This window comes from Berghia stephanieae, chromosome 1 (genome assembly GCF_034508935.2).
Source record: "Berghia stephanieae isolate SIO BIC M18660-M18661 chromosome 1, UCSD_Bste_1.3, whole genome shotgun sequence".
Taxonomy (NCBI): domain Eukaryota; kingdom Metazoa; phylum Mollusca; class Gastropoda; order Nudibranchia; family Aeolidiidae; genus Berghia; species Berghia stephanieae.
Genome location: NC_088360.1, coordinates 106,507,702 through 106,522,701, shown reverse-complemented (window position 1 = coordinate 106,522,701; position 15,000 = coordinate 106,507,702). Strand labels below are relative to the sequence as shown.

General features: G+C 38.1%; 1 protein-coding gene across 1 annotated transcript in view; it reads right to left on the bottom strand.

Annotated features, from left to right (window-relative positions):
• Nucleotides 1-15,000, bottom strand: part of LOC144962675 (kelch-like ECH-associated protein 1) — a 29,248-nt gene that overhangs the window by 1,234 nt on the left and 13,014 nt on the right. Inside the window, exons 2-4 of the mRNA XM_078895807.1 lie at nt 5,672-7,127; nt 2,588-2,796; nt 193-369 (exon numbers count right to left, since the gene is read on the bottom strand). Coding sequence (XP_078751933.1) covers nt 193-369; nt 2,588-2,796; nt 5,672-7,083 — 1,798 coding nt within the window. The 5' untranslated portion in view covers nt 7,084-7,127. The remainder of the gene's footprint in view (nt 1-192; nt 370-2,587; nt 2,797-5,671; nt 7,128-15,000) is intronic.

Genomic DNA, 15,000 nt, shown 5'->3' with positions numbered 1-15,000 from the left:
AACAATCTTGTGGCAAACGTTCCACACAAAAAAATAAATAAATAAATAAATAAATAATGATGGAATGACCTCAATATACTTGCCTCTCATCAACATTGTAGCATACTGGATTGTGTCACCATAAGAGAGATTTTACAGCTTTAGCGACTATTTATTCATTATTAATTCTAGAATCAGAACTTTCGGACGTACCTAATGTGTATAATTTGTCCCCTAACGCCACGAGTTGGATTCCACTCCTTGCCTGTGGCAGTGGCGTCACTTCCTCCCACACTTTTCTCATGACGTCATAGCGCTCCACCGACTGGAGTTGATGGGTACCGTCAAAACCCCCGACTGCGTAGATGTAGTCCTTCAGCACTGCAACTCCTGAAACGAGGAAAGAAAGTAGTGACAGCAGTCTTGCCAAGCATTACGATTTTATCGTAATTTTACGAAACTTCGTTATAAAAAAAAAGCGAAAAAAAACCCACCGAAAATTAATTAATTAGTTGTAAAATTGTGGATCTATTATCTTGTGTGTACCCCCGTGTGTGGCATAATCGTGTTAGATGGACAATTATTAATGATGATAATAATGATGAAAACTTATATAGCGCTATAGCTCCGAGACACCAGACTCTAAGCGCTTTATATATATACGCGATATATATACATATATATATATATATATATATATATATATATATATATATATATATATATATATATATATATATCACAACTGTATCTTCCCCTGGGTGTTTGCTTTGGGCGCATATTCAACTCGGAACATGGAATGGCAACTTTCTCTTCTTTTGTTTTTTTTTGGACTGATTACAATGTTTTGTCCCAAATAACTATTTTTGGGGGCTCCAATACGCTTCAACAGTCGTAACGTCACTTCCCTCGTAATGACACATGGTAACTTAGTAACTGGCTCTAAACTATCGGAACAATGGCGGATGCCCTTACGAAATATTTCTCCGACGAGCATAAAAGCGTATCCAGAAGAGAAAAAAAAAAACATTATAAATCTGATCATGTATTGACTTTTACACATTCTGACCACAAGTTCTAGCCAGCATGAAGAATAAAAAGTACAGATTTTCTTTTTTTAGAACCACGATGGGCGCCGTTGCTGGGCGACATGACATCAGACTATTGAATCCAATTACTATTTTATGAATGTTTTTTTTTTTCTGGTAAGTCTATTACAGTTTAGATGAGTAGGTGCGACACTGTTTATTTCAATTATACATTGTATTTCTTGAGCGCTCTACCAAATCAAAGGGCAGCATGGCTCAGCGGTACAGTCTTTGCGTCGTACCCGAAAGGTACCGAGTTCGATCACCCGCCCCTGCGCTGTGTTGCCTTGAGCAAGTCACCTCCGCCCTGCACTGCGGGTAACGCCTGGGTTATTCCAGTCTTCCCTTGGAAAAAAACATAGAGAAAAATTAATTTGCGGCGCTGCACTACGGCTGATGCCTGTGTTTTCCAGTCTTCCCTTGGAATAGACCCTAGGGAAAATATTCCCCTGCGGGATGAATAAAGGGAATTTTGTTTATTTTATGTTATTTATATCAAGAGAAAGTGTTCAGAGCGCTTACAAGGGGCATCAACAATCCATTGTGGAAAAGAACAAAGTCTTAAGATGCTATTTTTTAAATGTAATGTAATGCTTTTGGAAGTTTGTTCCAGAGGGTTGGGACGTTTCTAGAAAAAATACCGTCCTCCATATGATATCAATAAAAAAAATGCAAAAAAAAAAAAATAAAGACCAAAGAAAAAAAAAAAAAAAAAAAAAAAACAAACAAAGAAACAAGACCTTGAGCTTTTATATATTAGTTATTTTAAGCGCTCAGAGTCTGGTGTCTCGGTGTTATAGCGCTATATAAGTTTTCAGCATTATCATTATTATTATATAGAGCAATATCCACTAAACGTATTCAAAGGGCCTTAGAAGGGATCCCTGGCCAACAGCAACACTTAACAAGTAGGGCATGACGTGACGCCTGTAAGGCGATATTAATTAACTTTTTTTCGGACAGAGACAACAGTGGTAACTCATTTTACACCTGAGTACGCTGAGAGAATGTGAGTAAAGAGCCTTTTCCAAGGACTCGAGGCTCGAACCCAGGATCTTCCGATCCGAAAGCGAGTGTCTTTACAACAGACCACATTCAAAGGGTGTTCCATTCCAATTATATGGGGAAAAAGAGTGATGTTCCAAAGATATATATATATATATATATATATATATATATATATATATATATATATATTATTTCAAAATTTACCACAATGTTGGAGTCAGTCTACATCGATGTCTCAGGCCTTTTAGCCATCGTCAGGACTGTCCGTACCATAATTGTATCAAACACGATTCAATATATATATATATATATATATATATATATATATATATATATATAGAGAGAGAGAGAGAGAGAGAGAGAGAGAGAGAGAGAGAGAGAGAGAGGGAGAGCTACAATCGCCAAGTTTTGAAAGAACCAATGATGTAATAATCGACGCCTGTGATAATTAATCATCACAGAACAAAATTCACTGGTGACAATAAATTATTATCTCCAATAAGAACCCCTACCAGCCCCGCTTCTTGGTTGGTTCAGGGATGGAACCTCCTGCCATTCGTTCCGTTCTGGGTGATAACACTCCACAGTGCCCAGCCGTTCGTTTTTGTCGTCCACCCCTCCGACAGCGTATAGGAGACGGTTCACCACTGCAATGCCGACACCCATTCGGGGTGCTTTCATGTCGGCTATGATAGTCCAGCAATCCGTTTCGGGGTCGTAACTGATAAAAGATAAGAGCAGAAAAGTTTATCTTTATATATAAATTTTAAATCTAAGAATCACTTTACAATAAATGAATAATTATTATGTGCTTCGCCTCAAAACGGTATTAAGTCGGGTTGGTTAAGATGTTGAAAATTGAATATGTAGCCAGAAATATTAGACTTGTGTTGAGTTTATATGATTTATTGAGAAGAATGGATACCATATTTTAGGGTGCTAATGCCAACAATTTTATATTTTTGACCAGTTTAACATTTAATTCGGCCTTTAAGCATATGGTTCATTCCGACATAATACCGTTTTGAGACGATGGGTCACATATATGAATAACACGATCAAATCATTAAAAAATCAATATATATATATATATATATATATATATATATATATATATATATATATATATATAGAGAGAGAGAGAGAGAGAGAGAGAGAGAGAGAGAGAGTTCTAGTGCGGCTATGTGGTCTAGTGGTATGACACTCGCTTTCGGATCGGAAGGTCCTGGGTTCGAGCCTCGCGCTCGGCGCATAGTTGAGTCCTTGGAAAAGGCTCTTTACTCACATTCTCTTACCGTACTCAGGTGTAAAATGAGTACCTGGCCGTTGACAGCGTTATCTTTGTCCGAAAAATTGTAATATCGCCTAACAGGCGTCATAATGTCCCGTCCTACATGTTAAATGTTGCTATTGACCAGGGACCCCTTGTAAAGCGCTTTGAGCACATTAGTAGGACGGGACATGACGCCTGTTAAGCGATATTATAATATTTTTTCCGACGGAGACATCGCTATTAACGGCGAGGAACTCATTTTACACCTGAGTACAGTGAGAGAATGTGAGTAAAGAGCCTTTTCTTCCAAGGACTCACTACTACACGCTGAGCGACGCTCGAATCCAGGACCTTCCGATCCGAAAGTGAGTGTCATGAATACATTCGACCACATAGACCAACTGTTTCGAAGTCTATTTTTAGATCTATGGTTTATTTGCGTAATCCGATAAAATAATGACGTATTTTGGAAAGAGCTTTGCAGGATAAACCAGTTGCTATGCAACCCACGTGATATCACGTGATATGTGGTCTAGTGGTATGACACTCGCTTTCGGATCGGAAGGTCCTGGGTTCGAGCCTCGCTCAGCGCATAGTTGAGTCCTTGGAAGAAAAGGCTCTTTACTCACATTCTCTCACCGTACTCAGGTGTAAAATGACTACCTGGCCGTTAACAGCGTTGTCTCTGTCCAAAAGAAAATTGTAATATCGCCTAATATATATATATATATATATATATATATATATATATATATATATATATATATATATATATATATATATATATATATATATATATATAATTAAGACATTTCATCCAATCGTATGACCGGAAAAGCCAAAAAAAAAAAATGAATTGGGGAGACATTATCACGTTAAAAAAAAAGCAGTCCTTTGGAGCCATAAGGCCCATGGAGCCGGAGTTTATCCCGATTTCTATAGCGTGAAACGGACAATAGCAATGGCATGCTACCCTTTGGATAGGACGCTAGTCTATGGCAAAGTACTTTCCGCAAGATCTAACAGGCCCAGTTACCCAATCACTGCTCGGGGTAAACAGGGGGGTGGGTGGGGGGAGGGGGTGTCAAAAAAAAAAACAATCTCGACTGTACCCGGGATCGATCATGATTCCCCTTGCATGTGAAGCGAGTGATCTACCAACTGAGCTAACGAGATCCTCTTATCGTGTCTAGGTAAAACCGAATATCACAAAAAATATTCTGCCGTGATTTTAAAAAAATAAAAAAAAGTTTGAAAAATTTTGGTCAGGAAAACTCGTCCTTCAAAAATAGATCGATTCAAATGACCATCAATTTGTCAAGGTCTCTCAAACAAGTCATAAGGAACCTAATTTCCATTTCATTAAGTGTAAGTTGCCTGTTAGGCGTATTCTTATACTTGCAGTATAAAAGAATCCGTCAAATCCCATACACGTAAACTTTCACACCTAAGTCGAGTGGGGTAATGTCTGTAAGGTGTCTTTCAACAGGACACAATACCAAGGCTATATGTTTTTTGTTTTGTATTTTTGTAATCATTGTAACCCACTCGGTCACCGATCACACTCACCATTGCTTGACTTTTGTTGCAAGACGAGTCCTTACCCTGCCATGTACAATTTATCGGAATGAAAATATAGATGCTGTGCGCTTGGATAAGAAACTCACAACCTTGCCATCCGGAAAAATAACGGACCAACACACAAAACTATTTGTCACCTTGAACGTTTATAGTCTGGTTAAAACAGTTTTGTGAGAATTACTCATAAACATGGATGGCAAAAAAAAAAAATACCAATAACAAAGACCTGAGTGACGTCAACTTCGTTCTATCTATAGATAGAGTGCGTTTGGCTAAGAAGCTCACAACATTGCCATCCGGAAGAATAACGGACCAACACACAAAACTGTGTAACCTTGAACGTTTATAGTCTGGTTAATACAGTTTAGTGAGAACAATTACTCGTAAACGTGGATGGCAAAAAAAATAAAAAATAACAAAGACCTGAGTGTCGTCAACTGCGTTCTATCTATAGCACACACAAAAATGAGTGACTAGTCTTAACTCACTCAATCCTAGAGATTTTTGCTCCTTTTCAAAATTGAAAAAAAAATGTATTAAAAATGAGCATGTGCATAGATATTTTTATTCGACTATCATTACAATGCAAAAACTAAAAACATTAGCTTGGATATAATTTGTCTCAGAAAAATATAATATATAGGCATTTGGTAAAAGTAACCCGGGTAAACTACGGTTATAGTCGGTTTTAGGGTTGAGTGAGTTGACACAAAATCCCATGATCCCCTCTACAAATACTCACCGTTCAGCGGATTTGAACAGATCTCCCCCAGATCTTCCTCCAACAGCGTAGACGTAGCCGTCCAGAATCCCCACGCCAACCCTGTTCCTCGGAACGCTCATCGGGCACCTGGTTGACCACTTGTTGTCAAGAGGGTCGTACAAATTGAGGCTGCATGAATCAAAATCCTGGCCGCATTTCCTCAATCTCCCACCGAGAACGTAAATAACTCCTTTCAGGGAGGCGACGCCGGGAAGAGAACGTGCCGTTGGTAAATCGGGAAGGCGATTCCATTCTTTCGTTCGGGGGTTGTAGCATTCGAAACAGTTCATGGACTCCATGGTTTTCCGAGAAAACCCCCCGACGGCGTAGATGACTTGAGGTTTGCACGTTTTTCGAGGTTTGTCCAGGCAAGTTCTATGAGTTGTAAGATGACTAACTTGATTTATGAGTAGCTGTTCGCAGTGAGGTAGTTCCTGGATGAGCGAACATTGTTTCAGTTGATCCACTAGAAACCCAGGCGCAAGACTAGATAGCCGAACATTTTGTAACAGTTTTTCCATACAACATTTGCGGCGCTCAGGGTCGTGTTTGACCCATCGTACAACAGCCCGAAACACTTCCGACTCACAGCGAATATTGAGCTGATCTTTGCTTATTAATTCTGTAAACTCTTTTTCATCGAGGTTTAGTACTTCATCGAATGTGATGACATTACAAAAATGATCCTCTATGAATTTCGTTGCTGCCTTTTCCAAATCCAGACATCCAATCTGCCTGGCGTACACGGACACGCCGATGCAATTGCTAGGATCCAACTGCTGTTCCATATAAAGCGCACACGCCTCGATCACATGACTCATTTCCAAGAAAATAGAAGATAAAAGTAACGATTGGACATTCTCCTGCGTAATGTGAATGACATGAGTGTACGCAAAATCCACCAACGTCCTCATGATTTCAGCTGTGATGCTGCTTTCACGAATTTTGACTAGCTTCGAATCTGCCTCGAGCATCCCGTTGGTAAACATTCCCCGGAAGTAGTAACTGCAAGCGGCGAGAACCAATTTATGAGCCATGATTTGTTCCCCGTGGACTTCCAGAATGACGTCACACATGTGACCTTCTTGCCTGAAATTGTTCATAGCGGTGAGCGCCTCTAGCGGATAGTTCTGAATGCTGAATTTGGTACTACCGTCGTTGAAACATTCCGTCATAGAAGGCCTTATCATGTACCCGGTGGAGGATGCCGATCCCATAGGGCACACAGGGCGAGAGGATGGACATCGATCGTACTGCCGCGGGGGCATTCCGCATCTGCTTCTGCCGCGGCCATTTGAACAGAAGGAACCACAGTCTACGGAGCTAGAGGATCTGGAGGTTGACGGTTCGTCACAAAAAGCTCCTTGGACGGAATCTTTGTTTGATGCCATTAAACGCCCTTCTCTTGGATGTTAGGCCTGGTTGACACATAACTCTGGAAAAGAAATAAAAAACATAGATTAATTAAATGAATGGAGGTTACTTTAAGCAATTTCCCTCGCTTTAGCTGACCTTATGGCGCTGCACTGCGGCTGACGACTTGGTATTCCAGTCTTCAATTTTATTGCTACTACTACTACTACTACTACTACTACTACTACTACTACTACTACTACTACTACTACTACTACTAAAACTACTCCTCCTCCTCCTCCTCCTCCTACTACTACTACTACTACTACTACTACTACTACTACTACTACTACTACTACTACTAATATTTATTTATTTATTTATTTATTTCCTCTTTTATTTTGTGACTTCAAGAGGAAACTATATTATATACCTACTTTGACTCATAGAACAGACTTCAGCACTCTGGAAAAACCCATATTTTAACATTTGTCCAGTAAACTCGTCCATCAAATATCGATCGATTTAAATGACCCTCATCTTGAAAAAAAAAACTCTCAAACCTGAGACTTCGCGAATTTGTAAACATACCCACGTGTCAAGCTGAACAAAATGACAAATCGGGATGTTAGATATTTCAAAATCTGTGAACACTTTTCCCTATGAAGGTCACGTTGACCACATTGAGCAATGTGACCAATGACCTCGAGCCCATGGAAAGATAATATAGATCTTCCCCATTATCAGATCGTATCGGTTTTTGGTCATCTTCATTGTTCGGTATTTCGAAGCATACGTTTTTGTGCGGCTATGTGGTCTAGTAGTATGACACTCGCTTTCGGATCAGAAGGTCCTGGGTTCCAGCCTCGCTCGGCGCATAGTTGAGTCCTTGGAAAAGGCTCTTTACTCACATTCTCTCACTGTACTCAGGTGTAAAATGAGTACCTGGCCGTTAACAGTGTTGTCTCTGTCCGAAACAATTGTACTACCGCCTAACAGGCGTCATGTCTCGTCCTACATGTTAAGTGTTGCTGTTCGTCAGGGACCCCTTGTGAAACGCTTTGAGCACGTTTTGTGGATATTGCGCTATATAAAAGCTCCAATTTCTTTATGACAGAAGAAGAAAAATATTAATAAACCAACAACAACAACAAAAACAAAAAAACAACTAAGACATACCCCCCCCCCCCACACACACACACAAACAATCACAGAATCCGGTTTGGCATGACGCAGCAGCATACAGCAAACACAAACAAACAAACAAACAAACAAACCAAAAATCAAACAAAAAAAAAAACAATCTAAGAATCCGGTTTTGGCATGACGCAGCAGCATACAGCAAACACAAACAAACAAACAAACCAAAAAACAAACAAAAAAAAAACAATCTAAGAATCCGGTTTTGGTATGACGCAGCAGCATACAGCAAAAAAAACAACAAAAAAACAAAAAACAAAAAAAACAAAAAAAAAACAAACAAACAAACGAAAAAGAACAGTCATGCTTCATTCCCGTTATAAACAAAACACACTATTCAGCACATCAAATCTGACAGATTGAATGAAATCAGGTATTGTCAATAGGCTTCCTAAGTCGTGACGTAATCCTGCGCAGCAACGCATGGCAACAAACCGGCTGGCTCTAAACAGTCGAGAAAACTGGCTGACACGAACTCTATTTCCATCACCGCCCTTATAAAATACTTCTCCAATGAGCATAAAAGTGTCTCGCGAGGTGAAAATCATCATCAGTCAGGTCATGTTTTGACTTTCACTTACTCAGATGGCTTGATGTTCGGCAAAGTTCAAGCCAGCATGAAGAATAAAGAGTATTCTGTGAAGGTAAGTCATTTCGTCTTCTCATTCTCACTCTCAAAATCTCACATCTCCGTAAAACTACTGTTGGACAATAATCAGTTTACTTTGAGTTTAGGCAGATTTAGTATATCCAATGGAAAGATTTAACTGTTTACGTTCGATTTTAGTTAGGGAGAGAGAGGGGGAGTCATTGAATTATTGTGTTTTTATCTTATGGACCACGGACTTTGAGTCTTTGAGGTCTTAGTCTTGCTTCGCTAATTTTCGTTGCCATTGACTATAGTCTACTACATACTATTTAGTATCGTGTTGTAACCTTTATTATAATACTCATATGAGCATCACAATCACCAATCACGCTAGACATTTTATCATACTTCATGTGGGGCAGCGTGGATCAGCGGTACGGTTTTTGCTTCGTACCCGAAAGGTACCGAGTTCGTTCACCCGCCGCTGCGCTGTGTGGCCTTGAGCAAGTCACCTCGCCCTAGCTCAATTTGCGGCGCTGCACCGCGGTTATTCCAGTCTTCCCTGGGAATAGACCCTAGAGATAAATTTCCTCTATGGGATGAATAAAGGATTTATTTAGACCAGTGTTAGTCACGGTAAACTAAACTTCCTATTGGGTTAAGGTGTAATGTAAATGTTGCTGCTTGAAACTCGGAAGAAATCAATAACATTGTGAAATTGAATGTGAACTTCAATTTAATATACGAAAACAGATAAAATGGACGTTTCGGGTTTCCCCCTTATCAACAAAGCAAGATGAATGAAAGAATCACTTAATTTGTTTTTTTAATTGAGTTTTTATACAGCGTAATATCCACTAAATGTGCTCAAAGTGCTTTACAAGGGGTCCCTGGCCAACAGCAACATTTAACATGTAAGACGGGACATGATGCCTGTTGGGCGATATTACAATTTTTTCGGACAGAGACAACGCTGTTAACGGCCAGGTACTCATTTGACACCTGAGTACGGTGAGAGATTGTGAGTAAAGAGCCTTCTCCAAGGACTCAACTATGTGCCGAGCGAGGCCCAAACCCAGGACCTTCTGATCTGAAAGCGAGTGTCATACCACAAGACCACAACAGACGTTTTATTAGTTTGTTTGTTTTTTTGCCTATTGAGCATGGTCGCAGCTCTAAATTTGAATCTTTTATTCTTTTACTTCCACAGATCTATCTTGATGATGCCTTGGGTTGATTCAGTCCAAAACTAATTTGTGTGGTTTTATTTAACAATGTTAATGACATTGAACATACATTGATACAACAATGCCATAATTTGTCATGTTTATCATGTAAAATCATGTATGGACCTACAAAATCATTATTTTGAATGGTGATTTGATGATGATGATGAACAAAATATGTGTGTTGTACAAAATAAATGGCAAAGCTAACAAAATGCAGTCTCCTTAATAAGAGGAGACTGGGGATTGACAAGTGCTGCAACAAATTGAAAAATAATATCAGATGTTTCTCTTAACATGGTTGGAATATATGAGAGGATGTTAACATTTTTCAGTCTTTCATTAGCGCTCTCAACATGAATACTACATGAAGCAATTTCTTTTGTTAATAAAATCTCATTTTCAGTAAATTTATTATGTAAAAAGGGAGGGATATTTACAGTTACTCCTTGAGGTAAAATATCTTGAATCAGGATGGGGTTTTACCTTTATTACCTTTATCTGCTAAAATTAAATCTCCAGGGCTTAAAATTAAAAGTTTTAGTAATCCACAATTTTGTACAATGACCTTATCCGAGACAGACCCTGGATACAGTTTAGAAATAAAATTTATCACACCATTTGGACTCAGACCAACAAGAGCTTTAACAGAATTCATGGACCTATAAGAAGAATAAGTTAACCGTTGTTTATCCATTTCTTTAGGAATAGCAATTTGGTCATCTGTACAATCAATGATCATTCTGCAATTTGGAAATCTTAAAAATGATGATGGAGCTGATAGTTTATTTTTATGTCTAGAAGGGCATGTAACCTTCATAACATTTTCAAAGAGAAGCTTATGGCTTATGTAAAACATGAATAAAAGTTTGTATAATATTTGTTATAGTACTTTCATTAACGCTAAACAATTGTGAAATATGAAGGTTAGCGTAGTTCTGTCTAAGTTTCATAAGTGTAATAATGAAAATTTGGTCTTTTAATGCAACTGTCTCTTCCTGAACTTCCCATCCACTATAATAAATAATGTTACCTCTAAAGCACTCAACATATTGAACAATAATATTAAATATTTTAAAACAATGTACACCTGTCTCCATTCGAAGAACTTTTTCTGTAAGGCTTGAAACAGTGTAAGTGCGTTGAATCTAACTTAGTTGGGTTTTTTAAAGCTAGCTATTTCCTTATTTTTGTCTGTAATTTCTTGTTCTTGAATTAAATTTGTTATTCTATTTAAAATATCCTCACTTGTTCTACAATCTGTTTTTTTAAAAGATGGAATCCTGTGATGATGGTGACGAGAGTTGAGATGATGATGAGGGAGAAGATAATGAGGATGATGATGAGGAGGAAAATAATGATGATGAGGAATCTGGTTTTTTTAAAGGTGGGACTTTGTGATGATGATGAAGAGAGTTGAGCTGATGATGATGATGATGATGATGATGATGATGATGATGATGATGATGATGATGATGATGATGATGATGATGATGATGGTGGTGGTGGTGGTGGTGGTGGACTTCTTGATGTTGGTGCCAATTGAGATGGGGTGGGAATTCCTTGTGTCACTTTTCTTTTCTTTCTTTCTGGCTCTGATGGAAACAATTTATTTTTATTTCTGTCAAACCATTCAGGAGGTTGGCTTTGTCACCATCTCTGATGTGACAAGAACACACTCTTGATGATGATGTTGGATCTTTTGTCCTTTCACCTGAAATGAAAAGATAAAAAAAAAACAATAATTCTGTTGGGCACATTGGGTATATTATTTAATTTGATAAGTACTTTGTTTTAGACTATTTTGTTTGACACCAGCTCAATGCATGATAAATCAAAGGTGTGCAAGAGACTAGGTTACTGGTGGGTCTCTCGCCTGTCTTTTATGAAATCGCACATTCAGCAAAATGTCGCACTTCCTCATTACTTCTTTTGATGATTTTGACTAGGTATATATAAAAATATGAATTCTTAAATTTACAGTTAAAGTTGATCTTGGGGTTGAGTGTGGCAAGACTGGCGTTTTCTCTTTATTACAGTCAGTACTGTACTGGACAGTGCGGTGATGGAAACTTTAGAGTGTCAACAGTCGGGCACAGGTAAAGGAGAGAGGTCCCTGCCGCCATCTTGCTTTGTTCACACAGAGTTGCCACCTCGGCTGTCGGGGGGGAGGCATGGCAGAGAATCAGAGAAACTTTCCAAAAAAAAAGAGGAAAGTATGTGTGTTTGTGTGTGTGTGTGTGTGTGTGTGTGTGTGTGTGTGAGAGAGAGAGAGAGAGAGAGAGAGAGAGAGAGAGAGAGAGAGAGAGAGAGAGAGAGATCTGCGTGAGGGGAGGGGGGAAGAGGTTGCGTTATTTTATTTATTTATTTTCATTTTGCCATAAAGGTATCGAGTTTAAAGTAAGATTTTAACAAATATTTTCTTCTCTTTCTTCTTGTTCTCCTTTTAATAAAATTATCACTTATCAGTAGAACTTAAGTCTCATTCAGTTTATCAGCCTTAACATCAAAACGATTGAGATATCATTTTTGCTTCAACTTCAATAAAAACCTAGTTTGGAATGTATTTTTATTTATAATTTCGTGCAATTGTACACTTTAATCATAAAATATAGGTCTACGTAAGCTAGAACTTGACCTAGATCTGGACTACGAACTCTAGCAAATGTTCGACGAGGCGTGCGTGCTTACCTGACTAAAGTGATCCACTTTTTCTTTAATTTTTTGTCTGCCTGTCCATTTGGAAATCTGTAAAACTTGCAGGAGTGAATATCTGACTGGTGTAGACAATCTGGTACAAAACACTGGACCATATTTAAGATAAAAATTGTTTTTTGAGCGATTTTCCAATTATTCCTTGCCCGGACCAAGCACGGATTTTTTTTGTTTAGAGCCAGCCGATTCGTTGCTAGGCGGACGTGACGTCAGACTGTGGAATCCTATTCATTATTTATTGTGTATGACGTGGCGAGATGGCGCAAGCCGTCATCAGATTAAACAAACAGGAACCAGTGTCAAGGAGAACAACCTATTATTATTATTATTATTATTATTATTATTATTATTATTATTATTATTATTATTACTATTATTATTGTTATTATTATTATTATTATTATTACTATTATTATTATTACTATTATTATTATTATTATTATTATTTATTATTATTATTATTATTATTATTATTATTATTATTATTATTATTATTATTATTCTAGAATATTGTGATTGCGTTGATAATCACCTCAACTAACGAATAAATTATAAAGAATGTAAACACAATGTTATCACTGTTACATCACAGGCAAGATATCTAGATCTTTTAAAGATTATTGTGTACTTATATTCAGGTCTAATCCAAAGTTTTATTGGTTCATTGTTCTAATGGAAATACTCTCTTGAATCAAGCCTATAATTGCGTTTGGATATCAGACCTGCAAAAATGTGACGGTGGCTCTACGTATCGTACATCCAATACAATGTATAATTGTTTGGGTTTTTTTTTTTTTTTTTTTTTTTTTTTTTTGTTGTTTTTTTTTTTTTGGTAGTTGTGTTTTATTTTATTTTTTTTGTTTTGCTTTTGTTTCATAAAATAATAATAAATAAAACTCCCTTCCTTCACCCCATAGAGGTCTATCTTCTCCAAGGAATACGGGAATAACCCAAGCGTCAGTCACAGTGCAGCGACGCAAATTGAGCTAGGGCGAGGTGGCTGACATGCTCAGGGCGGCCATTCATACAGTACAGAGTGGAGGGTGATCGAACTCGGTACTTTTTGGGTTCCGAAGCAAAGACCATACGGCTGAGCCACGCTGCCCCCATCATATTATATTATTTTGTTAAAGGAATTTTTTTTTTTTTAGAGAGAAGTTAATGTTTGTGTTGGAAAGTGTTGATGTTTACGATATGACAAGTTGGAATCGAATATGCCGCCGCCTGAATGAAAATCAGTCTTGCGTGCTGAACGTGTCGGCTGGCAAAAGGTATTTCTTATTCAATGCTACAAAATAATATCTACATGACTATTGTATAGATAGAATGCGCTTGGCCAAGGAGTTCACAACATTGCCATCCGGAAGTATAACGGACCAACACACAAACTCTGTGTAACCATGAACGTTTATAGTCAGGTTAATACAGTTTAGTGAGAACAACTCACAAACGCGGATGGCAAAAACAATAACAAAGGCCTGAGTGACGTCATCTTCGAACTATCTATATTCGTGACTTTATAATTCTTGTATCTCCCCCCCCCCCCCCCCCCCCCCCCCCCCACCCCCCCCCCCCCCCCCCCCCCCCCCTCCCGCCGTTGCCTGCAGAAGAGGGTGGTTATCAGTCGAGAGATGGTGAAGGTAGGGGACCAGATTTTGACATCTGACACCTCTGTGACCTTGTTTTTGGTGTGATTTGTTTTTAAAACCTTGCCGCTCGTTTTGCTTTCAAGCTATCGATGTGCGGTTTGTATCATGGGATAGATACGTGATTTTCCTTTTAAGTCATATCAGCGCCAGTAAAAAGGAAATCAATTGATGGTAAAAAGTTATCGCATTGCAATCAATCTACCAAAGAAAAAGTAAGACAAAGTGGAATTGTTTCAAAATTAAACTCTCAAATCTTGGATTGAAAGAAGACTTCGCGAAGTTCCAGTTTATGAGTTTGTTTTGCTGTTGGTTTTTTTTTAATTTGTTTATTTTTCCCAAGATAAGGGCCATTCAAATCGATCGAATCTGAAGGACGAGTTTTCTGACCAAATTCTTATATTATAATACACGTTTTTGTAGAGTTTCCGGCAGGTTAAAAGGTCACTGGAAATCAAGACTTTTAAGAGAATCACAGCCAAAATATATTATTTTGCACTTTAATATTTTCACACCTTTTTTCACCACAAATCTTTAAAATAAGTTCAAAGCAAACCAATGAATTACAACTACCTTACT